The sequence below is a fragment of the Ranitomeya imitator genome, chromosome 5 (assembly GCF_032444005.1).
Source record: "Ranitomeya imitator isolate aRanImi1 chromosome 5, aRanImi1.pri, whole genome shotgun sequence".
Lineage (NCBI taxonomy): Eukaryota > Metazoa > Chordata > Amphibia > Anura > Dendrobatidae > Ranitomeya > Ranitomeya imitator.
The window spans coordinates 331,198,546-331,210,662 of record NC_091286.1 but is presented as its reverse complement, the minus strand read 5'-3'; the positions used below and the strand labels follow the sequence as shown (position 1 = coordinate 331,210,662).

The 12,117-nt window shown below is 47.6% G+C and overlaps 1 protein-coding gene across 1 annotated transcript in view; it reads right to left on the bottom strand.

The window, feature by feature from the left end:
• Window positions 1-12,117, bottom strand: part of MDN1 (midasin AAA ATPase 1) — a 335,477-nt gene that overhangs the window by 284,162 nt on the left and 39,198 nt on the right. The window contains exon 10 of the mRNA XM_069726361.1: window positions 2,926-3,116. Coding sequence (XP_069582462.1) covers window positions 2,926-3,116 — 191 coding nt within the window. The remainder of the gene's footprint in view (window positions 1-2,925; window positions 3,117-12,117) is intronic.

The following is a 12,117-nucleotide window of genomic DNA, read 5'->3' as shown; positions in this document are numbered from 1 at the left end:
GATCCAGCTTCTCACCGCACAAATGACTGCTCTGGTAAGGCAAAGAGGTTAGGTATTTCTTGAATGCAGAGTCCGCTCGCCATTCCCTGAGCCACAGTGCCTGCCTAATAGAAACGGCATATGAAGCCGCAAGCTCAACAGTTACCGTGTCCAGAGAAGCATGTACCAAATAGTCTCTGGCCAAAGTGATCTGATTGGCCAGATCCGCTGGCTACGGGGAAGCTCACTACCCTGTATGGTTCTAATCAGAGTTTCCGCCCAGGAAACCATTGGTTTGGCTAACCACGTCGCTGTGAAAGAGAGGGAGAGTGCTGAGCCCGAGGCTTCAAACATCAAACGGGCAAGGTTCTCTATGAGACGGTCCATGGGATTTTTAATCGAGGATCCGTCTGGTAAGGATAGAAAGGTTTTGGAAGCCAGACGGGATACCGACCAGAGGGGATTCCGCCCACTGCTTACGCAGATCCGGTGAGAAAGGGTATCTCGCCTCAAGAGGCCTCTGACCTGAGAAGCGTTTGTCCAGCCTCTATGAAGTCACACTATGTCCTGAAACTCGGGGTGATTGGCAAACACCCTATGAGGACATTTGGTCCTTTTGAATGACACAGCGTGATCTGGGGTGGAGGTAGAGTCCTTGTCAACCTTCAAAGTCTGGTTGACTGCCTCTATGAGACTATCCACAGTTGCCTGATAATCCGGCGAATTGAGGTCAAAGGGTCCTGATCGATGCAAACCCCTGGTGAGGGGAGCACGAAACGGAGCTCATGGATGCCGAGGCGTGAAGACCCGGGAGACGTGCTATGGGTCCATATTCTAGATGCCTGTGTATCTTTTGACTGAGAACGGCCCCTGCAGGCCGACTGTTCCGGTGTGGTGGAGGAACTCTCTAAGACAGGCAGACGAATGCCCCGACCCAATGAGGGGTCTTCGGAGGTACTCAATCGCTTTAGCTAGTGAAGCCAAGGACTGCGACAGTGACGAAGCCCACTCGGGGGGACTAGGTACACTGGGTTCGGTAGCGGCGGGGGGGGCTCCTGAGTGCATTCGGGATCACAGGCCTTGCAGAGTGGTATACTCTGTCCCCGTGGCAACGAAGTCTGGCAGGTGGTACATGAGGTAAAGAACACTGTTTTGGTGGCCCCCTTAGAGGTCTTGGAGAATGACGATGTACCCCAGCCTGTCCTGACTCAATGCCCCACAAAAGAGTTTTGGTGGCTAATCACCAGAGAAATACTGCAGAAAAAGGGACCAATGGGTGATGCAGTGCAGCTCTTACCCAGGTCCTGTGCCCTGTGAGATCCTCCCGATGTTATTGATCCATCCGGCGATAGCCGCTGGGATGTCGATTCTGCGATACTGTTCCCGTGGCAACGTGCTGAGAGGTGGCCGGTAAGGAAAAGATGGCCGCCGGGAGCAGGAAAAGCAGTGTCGCTCTGAACGAGATGCGCCAAGAGGGTGGGTGAAGTCGCCAATGTGATGCGAATGAGTCGGCGGAGGTTACAGGTTGCGGCCTAGCAGACGCCGAAGCCGGGGACTAAATTTCTGGTATAAGAGAGATGCCGTAAAGAGGCTACCAGGTACACATAAAATTGGCCATTTTTATGCGCTAAAAGCTCTCATTTTTCATATTTCTAGTGCAGTAATGCAGTTCAAATTTCTTGTTTTCAAGTTTGCATGTTTTGGCGCTGCAGTGTGCTGCCTTATTTACTTAATTATCATCTGTTAACAGAAATATAGGGGGCTTACCTGTCACTGATCATACAAAGGCTCTAGAATAGCAAATTCTGTGCTCCAAATTCCAAATGCCCACCTCCCTTCTGAGCCCCAGTGTGCCTAAGGCTTCTTTCACACTTCCGTCTTCCAAATCTGCACAGGATCCGTCAAGACGTTGAAATGACGGATCCTGTGAAGATTGTGGAAAACGTGTGCACTGGGCCCGTCTTTCTGACAAACCCGTCGAGGCTATGTGCACCTGTTGTGTATGCGTCTTCGCAGCAGTTTTCCGCTGCGAAAACGCATACACTAGACAAACCAGGTTTAAAAAAAAATAAAAAAATCGCAGTATTCTTACCTACCGACGTCCCGTGCAGCGATGCTCCCGGCAGCTAGCATTCCTAGTAATACATTACGAAATCTTGCGAGAAGTCGCGGTCTCGCAAGATTTCGCAATGTATTACTAGGAACGCTGGGAGCATCGCTGCGCGGGACGTCGGTAGGTGAGAATACTGCGATTTTTTTAATTATTATTATTTTTAACATTATATCTTGTTACTATTGATGCTGCAAAGGCAGCATCAATAGTAAAAAGAAAAAGAGCGAGCGAGAGAGAATTTCATGCTCAGTTTGAAAAGACGGGACCCGTCGCTGGATTCCTGCTTTTCACAGGCAGCGACACATCCTGCGTCCATAGGCTTCCTTTGTAGCCAATCACGGGCAACGCAGGATGCGTCGCTGACCGATTTTCCAACGTGCAGAAAAAACGTTCCTCTGAACGTTTCTTCTGCCCGACAGTCCGTTTTTTTACGCAGGATCCAGTGCACGACGGCTCAAACGGATGGCCATCCGTTACAATCCGTCGCTAATACAAGTCTGAGAAAATGCAGGATCCTGCATTCTCAAAAATCGACGGATTGTGACGGGAGCTGAAAGACGGAAGTGTCAAAGAGGCCTAAACCACATTTAGCGTCAACGTTTGGCATTTCTGTAGCGACAAGAGCCCACCTAATTTAAGGGTGCAAATTGTGACTGATGCAGCAGGGTGTCTGCTATACTAGACAGCAAACTCCTACTGTACTTTTGCCCATAGGTGGGGAGGCACTATTTTCATATTTCTCAAGTCAGTAAAATGGCACATTGGGAGATCAGTAAAGGTCTCATCATATCACATTGAGGAAAGACAAGCGAGTACAAATAAAAAGAAACTACCGTAATGATAATCCTCTGCCTTCAAGACTGGGTCTTTTGTCGAATATTTTTAGGCCTTCAGTGGCAGGCATATTTTCTGCTTCAGTGCTGTCAATTGGCACAGTATGGTGCTTATCTCCTGTAAGTTGGATGTAAATGTCAAGCAATCGGTCTAGTGCTAGGTCCAAATTAGGGTAAAGTTGCTGAAGAACCTGTAAAGAAAATAATTCAAAGCTAAGTAAAAAAAAAAAATTACATTAAAACAGATCATTTTAATTAAAAATAATATATACGGTACATAAAATTTACAATGACCAACTGAGGCCAACACAGAAAACAGAAACCTTATAAAAAAAACAAAAAACTATCGTATATACTCTAGTATAAGCTGAGGCACCTAATTTTACCACAAAAAAACTGGGAAAACTTATTGACTTAAGTATAAGCCGGGCATGTATTGTCCCCTCATCCCTATCCTGGTATGCATGACTCCTCATCCCTATCCTGGTCTGCATGACTCCTCATCCCTACTTACCGCCCCAGCGTCTTGTTCTGCTGCCAGCAGCTGATTATGCTTGTAAACAGCACATGGCAGTGACGTCACGCGCCACTTACAAGCAGATGACAGCTGCCGGAATACTCACTGCTCTTCACGCTGGGACTATGTGTGTGGAGGGCAGTGAGTATTCATTGCTTTTTAGTAGTGCGCACAGTGTCAGCCGCAGGCTTCCTGTGGCAGCTGGGCGATCAGGCTACTTAAGGGAATGAATATTCACTGCCCTCCACGCCCATGGGAATGGAGAAAACTTAATACTAATTTCCTTAATTATAAGGCCCATGTGATCGCCCGGCTGCTGAAGGAAGCCGGTGGCTGCGACTACTGTGCACGCCATTACAAAGAAATTAAATTCACTGATTCATTTCTCTTTGGCAGAAGGCACAGGCTTTAGCCCCGGAAGCCAGCTTCTGCCTTTCGTGACCCGCTGCTCCATCTCTGTCACTCCTCCTCCATCCTCTGGGACCCTCACTTGAGTATAAGCCAAGGTGGGGGCATTTTCAGCACAAAAAAAGTGCTGAAAAACTCTGCTTGTACTTGTGTATATACGGTAATTAGAATTCAGCCAAAGCATACTATGCTTATATTATTGTGAGGCCTCCTTCACACACATGTTCACTTTATTTACGATGTTTTTGTCCACATGTTTTACTGGTGTTTTTTTGGCAGATGTAGAGAAACAAAAATAACACACCAGGATGCATATTGAGGTAGCTGTATCTTAACGGACTCTTCAAAATCCCCACGCATTAAAATATCTGCCACCATAGCGGAATTAGCTTTATCATGCACCAAAGCTCAGATTGCCAAAGGTAATACACAAAACGTGGACTTCGGGTTCCAGCACGCAAATGGATGCTCGCTGTTGAAAGCAGCGTGTCTAGTCTTTAGTAGAGATGAGCGAATACTTCAATGTTCAGTTCAGGTCACCATTGCCGAATTTGCAATATTCGTTGAATTAATCGTTAATTAAATCGCCGAATAAAGCCGAACATACACCACACAAAAGCCGTGTTTCCCACGCTGTGTGACACTGTGGGAAAAACCGGCATAGTGCTTCTGATCGGTGGTGAAATCATCCCTGCCAGAGTGCCGTGATTCCCACGCTGTCAGAAAACAGCGTGAGAGCTCAATTATGATCGGAGGTTTAAAGTTTACCTCCGGTCACTGGTGTCAGCTGATGGGACTATAGCTCCAATCAGCTGCCGCTAATAACAAGTGAGAGCAGGAGTGGCGGATGGGAGTATTCATTAGCCACTTCTGCGCTGTAAATAAATAATAAAAAAATAAAAAAACCTGAGTAGGTTCCCCTGTATTTTTGATAACCAGCCAGGCAAAACTCAAAGCTGTGGGCTGCAACCTTCAGCGGTCAGCTTCACCAAGGTTGGTTATCAAGAAAAGATGGGTTCCCACGGGTTCCTATTTGTGGGGTTGATGTCACCTTTGTATTGTCAAATGACATCAAGCCCATGGATTACTAATGGAGAGGCGTCTGCAAGTCACCTATCCATTACTAATCCTATAGTTACATGGTAAATAAAGACACAGCAAGAATTCCTTTATTAGAAACACCGTATTTTTGGGACTATAAGACACACTTTTTTCCTCCCAAAATGTGGAGAAAAATGGGGGGTGCGTATTATATTCCGGATGTACCAGCTCTGGCTGAGGTGGGGAAGCGGTTTCGGCGGAGCAGCGGGTCACAGAGGCAGGAGCCGGCGGCTGCGGCTATCTTCTGTGCCCGCTGCTAAAGAGAAATGAATGTTCACTGCATTCCACACCCATTGGCGTGGAGGGCAATGAATATTCATTTATTTCTGGCATCCTAGTATGATTGGTCCCATCCCGTTCCTGGTATGATTGGTCCCATCCTTATTCTGGTATGATTGGCTCTATCCCGATCATGGTAGGCATGGACCCAACACCCGGCGTTCCCTCGCAGCTTCCTGCTCCGGTGCCAGCAACTGCCTTATGCTTGTAAGCAGCACATGGCAGGGACATCATGCGCTGCTCACAAACAGAGCACAGCTGCCAGAATACTTACCAGGACTGCATCACAGAGAGCAGTGAGTATTAATCAGCTGCTTGAAACAGAGCAGGACGCTGCGAGGGAGCGGAGGAAGGCAAGTGTAATGGTTTGCTTTTTATAATCTTTTCTGATGGGACCATGCATACCAGGACCGGGATGGGGCCAATCATACCAGGATAAGGATGGGACTAATCATACCAGCAACGGGATGGGGGACAATCATACCAGGAATGGGATGGGGCCAATTATACAGGATAAAGATGGGACCATGCATACCAGGATAAGGATGGAACCATGCATGCCAGGATAAACATGGGATCATGCATGCCAGGATAAAGATAATAATTTTTATTTATATAGCGCCAACATATTCCGCAGTGCTTGCAGGATAAGGATGGGACCTTGCATACCAGGACTGGGATGGGACCAATCATACCAGGATAAGGATGGGACCACGAATACCAGGAACTGGGATGGGGCCAATCATATCAGGTTAAGGATGGGTCCATGCATACTTGGACAAGATAGGGACCCTGCATACCAGTATAGGGATGAGGGCGATCATTCCTGCCAGAATAAGGATGAGGGGGGACGATTCCTACCAGAACAGGGATGAGGGAGCCATGTATAACAGGCTAGGGAAGAGGAGGCATGCATACCAGGATGGGGATGAGGGCCATACATATCAGGATATGGATAATGGGGTCATGCATACCAAGGTAGGGATGAGGGAGCCATGCATACCAGGATAGGGATGAGGGCCATGTGTATCAGGATGGGGATGAGGGGACCATATTTACAAGGATAGGAAATATTAAATACAGAATTGACCACATTTTTTGCTTCAGTTTTTTTCCTCCTAATTTCCTTCTCTAAAACCAAGGTGCGTCTTAGGCCATGTTCACACAGTGCGTTTTTTACCGCGGAACCGCGGCGGTTTTGCCGCTGCGGTTCCGCGGCTGTTTTCCATGCAGGGTACAGTACACTGTACCCTATGGAAAACAGGACACACTGTGCACATGGTCCGGAAATTGTAAAAAAAAAGACGCGCTGAATAGCTCCCGGAAAAAAGAAGGAGCATGTCAATTCTTTTTCCGGAGCCGCAGCGGTTCTGCACCCATAGACCTCCATTGTGAGGTCCAAACCGCAGTAAAACCCGCAGATCAAAAATATATCTGCGGGTTTTACTGCGGTTTGATGTGCAGAACCGCTGCAGCAGGAAGTGCGGGGAGCGGGCGGAAGTGCGTGGGCGGAGTGTGGCTGCCCCCCCCGTGCTCCGATCCCGCCCCCCCGTGCTCCGATGCCCCCCCCCAGTGCTCCGATGCCCCCCCCCAGTGCTCTGATGCCCCCCCCCGTGCCCTAATCTCCCCCCCTTATACTCACCCGGCGTCCCGGTGTCCGTCCGGCCGTCTTCTCCCTGGGCGCCGCCATCTTGCAAAATGGCGGGCGCATGCGCAGTGCGCCCGCCGAATCTGCCGGCCGGCAGATATGGCGGGCGCATGCGCAGTGCGCCCGCCGAATCTGCCGGCCGGCAGATTCGTTCCAAAGTGCATTTTGATCACTGAGATATAACCTATCTCAGTGATCAAAATAAAAAAATAGTAAATGACACCCCCCCCCCTTTGTCACCCCCATAGGTAGGGACAATAAAAAAAATAAAGAATTTTTTTTTTTTTTTTTTTTCACTAAGGTTAGAATAGGGGTAGGGGTAGGGTTAGGGGTAGGGTTAGGGGTAGGGTTAGGGGTAGGGTTAGGGGTAGGGTTAGGGTTAGGGGTAGGGTTAGGGGTAGGGTTAGGGGTAGGGTTAGGGTTAGGGGTAGGGTTAGGGTTAGGGGTAGGGTTAGGGTTAGGGGTAGGGTTAGGGTTAGGGGTAGGGTTAGGGTATTTTCAGCCATTTTAACCCTAAAAAAATTCCTAGAAAACACACAGACTCTGGCTAGAAAACTGCATCAAAAAAACGCATCAAAAAACGCATCAAAAAACGCATCAAAAACGGACCAAAAAAGGACCAAAAAAAGGACCTGCGTTTTCTGCCAAGAGCTGCAGTTTTTTAAAAAACAGTCAGGAAAAAAAAAGGATGGAAATCCTGAACGTGTGAACATACCCTTATGGTCCAGTGCATCTTATAGTCCCGGAAAAAACGGTAAGACTAAACAGTTTTCCATTTAATTTAAACATAACAAACAGTTATACTCACCTAATGCCCAATTCCATCGAAGCCCGCGTTGTCCTGTAATTAAAAAAAAAAAAAAAAAAAAAACAAGATACCATATCTGTCGGTCTATCTGCCATCTAGATGTAGCAGAGCTAGACCCATCATGGGACAAAAGGATTAAAAGCATCTCTGCGGAAAGGTGAGGAATACTGGTTTGTTTGTTTTTTTGTTTGTTTGTTTTTTACCTCTTTTGTAGATGACGAGGGATCGGGGGAATGGCCGAGATCATAAGTATGGTTTAATTAAGATTCAGAATCTGTGTCTTTCTTTCAATTAAAGGACTTTTTTCTGGGTGTCTGTATGTTTTCTTACAATGTGACTATGGGGTTAGTAATGGGGGCATCTTATTGACGCCTCTCCATCGAGGCTTGATGTCACCTGACAATACAATGGTGTCATCAACCCCCCCCCCCCCCCCCCCCAACTATTACCCCATTTGCTACCGCTACAGGGCAAATGGGAAAAGCGAGGCTAAGTGCCAGAATTGGGGCATCTTAGAGATGTGCCTTTTCTGGGGCGGCTGAGAGCTGATGTTTTAGCCTAGGGGGCAAGTATCCATGGCCCCTTCCTAGGCTATTAATATCGGCCTACAGCTGTCTGCATAGCCTTTGCTGCGTATTATTTTTTGCATTTTTTGGGGGTCCCTCATTTTAATAGTCAGTAAAGGCTAAGTATACAGTTGTGAGCGGATATTAAAAGCTTGGGAAGCTCCATGGGCATTACCCCCTTCCCGGGCTATAAACAACTGCCCGCAGCCATCAGCGTTCCCTCTGCTAGTTACGAAAATTAAACGGGAGCCCACGCCATTTTTTTTTAAGAAAAATAATCTTTTATTAATTAAATACATGTACAGTAAGCTGCACACATACTTTACTAATTGTATTTGTCACAGACATTATTTATAATAATAATAATAATTTTTATTTATATAGCGCCAACATATTCCGCAGCACTTTACAATTAAGCGGGGGGGGGACATGTACAGACAATAAATTCAGTATAAGTTAAGACAATTTAAACAGTGACATTAGGGGTGAGGTCCCTGCTCGCAAGCTTACAATCTACAAGGAAATGGGGGGACACAATAGGTGAAAAGTGCTTGTTATTTCAGGTCTGGCAATTATAATAAATAGGGATTTTCATATGAAGCTGCATGATCCGGTCATCAGCCCATGTGTTTAAGTCTAGTTTATCTACCTATTCTATTTGTATTTAATGTATGTAATCCATCTCTTCTATCTTGTCGGCTCCTGCAGTGATTTTACACTATGCGGCACACAAATTGCCGGGTTTTCTTCTATGTATGTAATATACATAAGTATATAGGTGTGTCACTGACATCGATATATCTATTCTATGTGTAAATATCTATTCAATTCTAACCTGTCATGGTGTGATTTTAATGAACGTGGCTTTTATTCTATCTTTTAATGAATGTTATAGACTTTTTCCGATTTTAAGAAAAATACTCATGTTACCAATCATGAATTCGCATGTACCATATTTGTGCCGAATTTATGTTTGGTGATCGTTTTCCAATCATATTCACTCATCTCTAGTATTTAGAACTGCCCCTGTGTATAAACCTTGTGGCCAACTGAGGCTCACTGATCAGGAAGTGGGAGGATGATGAGAAATAAGATACTGCACACAAGGAGCAGTGATCATGACAATGGGGGATGACAGGGGACTATGATCTAGAATTAGTGAAAATGACCAAATGACGATGTATTGACATAATAGAGAAGGTCAGTTTCCAAGTCTGTCAAAATAACAAAGAAAAGGAGATTTTGTGTACTCACCGTAAAATCTTTTTCTCCGAGCCAATCATTGGGGGACACAGGACCATGGGTGTTATGCTGCTGCCACTAGGAGGACACTAAGTTAACACAGAAAGATTAACTCCTCCTCTGCAGTATACACCCCTTGGCCAGGATTCAAACCAGTTCGGTAGTAAAGCAGTAGGAGTATTAAACGAAAGGCAATAAACTATGTCAAAACCAAAGAAGTAACAACAAGCCAAAAGGCTAACAGGGTGGGTGCTGTGTCCCCAATGATTGGCTCGGAGAAAAAGATTTTACGTAAGATTTTGTAAGCTTACGAGCAGGGCCCTCACTCCTCATGGTATCTGTTTTGAACTGTATTTCTGTTATGCTGTAATGTCTATTGTATGTACAAGTCCCCTCTATAATTTGTAAAGCGCTGCGGAATATGTTGGCGCTATATAAATAAAAATTATTATTATTATTATTATTATTTTACGGTGAGTACACAAAAATCTCCTTTTCTCCTTCGCCTCATTGGGGGACACAGGACCATGGGACGTCCTAAAGCAGTCCCTGGGTGCGGAGCAACATAGCTGCTAATACCCAATGTACCAGCTAAGGTACCGCCGATTGCAGAATGTGTCTGCCAAGGGCGGCGTCTGCAGAAGATAGAGAATGAATGTGGTAATGCTTCGTAAAAGTATGCATGCTGGACCATGTCGCAGCTTTGCAGACCTGTTGTGCTGACGCCTGGTGCCGAATGGCCCAAGAGGCGCCCACCGACTGAGTAGAATGGGCCTTAATCCCTGCTGGGATAGGAACACCCTTGACACTATAGGATTCCTGAATAGCCGATCGAATCCACTTGGCTAGAGTAGCCTTGGAAGTGGGAGAACCCTTCCTTGGTCCCTCTGGAAGTACGAATAGGACATCCGGACTTGCTGAAGGGAGCCGTCCGTGAGACGTACCGTCGAAGGGCCCTCACCACATCGAGAGTGTGCAGAGCTTTCTCAATGCGATGGACTGGTGCCGGACAGAACGAAGGAAGAATAATCTCCTCGTTGAGGTGAAAAGAGGAAACGACCTTTGGCAGAAAAGAAGGAGAAGTCCTTAAGACTGCCTTGTCCGGGTGAAAAATCAGAAACGGAGGTCGGCAGGAAAGTGCCGCCAACTCCGAAACACGCCTGATGGATCTAATAGCCACTAGGAAAACCACCTTCCAGGAAAGGAAGGTCAAAGAGACGTCCTGCAGTGGTTCGAAGGGGGCCTCCTGAAGGGCTCCAAGGACCAAATTAAGATCCCACGGATCCAAAAGCATGTTGTAGGGAGGCGCCACATGGGAAATTCCCTGAAAGAACATCTTAGCCGGTAATCTATTGGCAATTTGTCGTTGGAACAGGACTGACAATGCTGACACCTGTCCCTTGAGAGAGCTAAGTGCGAGACCCGACTCTAGTCCTGATTGGAGAAATTCCAATATGGAAGGAATGAAAAATGCCAGAGGAGATCATCCACGTGCGTCGCACCATGCGAAGAAGATTCGCCAGGTATGGTGGTAACTGCGCATGGACACGGGGTTCCTAGCCCTGATCATGGTGGAGGACACCTTGGGAGTGAAACCCGCTTGGCCTAGAATCCAGGATTCAACGGCCAGGCCGTTAAAGGCAGGGCCCCTGAGTTCTGGTGGTAAATCAGGCCCGGCGAGAGCAGATACACGCGATCTGGAAGACGCCAGGGGACGACGGTGACCAGCTGAACCAGTTCCGCACACCATGCTCGGCGCGGTCAGTCAGGCGCCACGAGGATCACTGGTACCCCTCTGCCCTGACCTTCTTGATGACCCTCGGTAGCAGGGGGAGAGGAGGAAAAACGTACGGGAGGCGGAAATGACGCCACGGCAGGACCAAGGCATCTGCTCTGATGGCACGTGGGTCGAAAGATCGGGCAATGAACTGTGGGACCTTGTTGTTTAGCCTGGAGGCCAAGAGGTACACGTCCGGGGTCCCCCAGCGATGACAAATCTGCTGGAAAACATGCGGGAGGAGGGACCACTCGCCCAAGGCGAGACCCTGGTGACTAAGGAAGTCCGCCGCCCAGTTCTCTACACCTGGTATGTAGATCAAGATAGGCGAATGGTTGGTGAATGTGGGACACCTCGAGCATGGCCGTCTTGCTGCGGTATCCCCCTTGATGGTTGATGTACGCCACCACTGTGGCGTTGTTGGACTGGATTCTGATGGGGTGACCTGCTAGGAGATGGTGAAAACTGAGCAATGCTAGTCTGATAGCTCGCATTTCCAGGATATTGATGGGGAGACGCAACTCTCGAGTGGACCACCGCCCTTGTGCTGTGTGGTGTTTGAAAATTGCACCCCAGTCCAGGAGGCTGGCATCGGTGGTCACCACCAGCCAACGGACTGGGAGAAAGGACTTTCCTTGGTTCAGGGAGGACGACTTCAGCGTCCACCACTTGAGGGTCTGTCTGACCCGTGGGGACAGACTGAAACGGCGGTCGAGAGAGGACGGGTTCCCGTTCCACGCCGACAGCAGCGCATGTTGTAGGGGACGGAGATGAAATTGCACGAACAGAACTGCTTCCATGGCTGCAACCATCTGCCTGAGAATGTTCATGCTAAAATGAATGTAG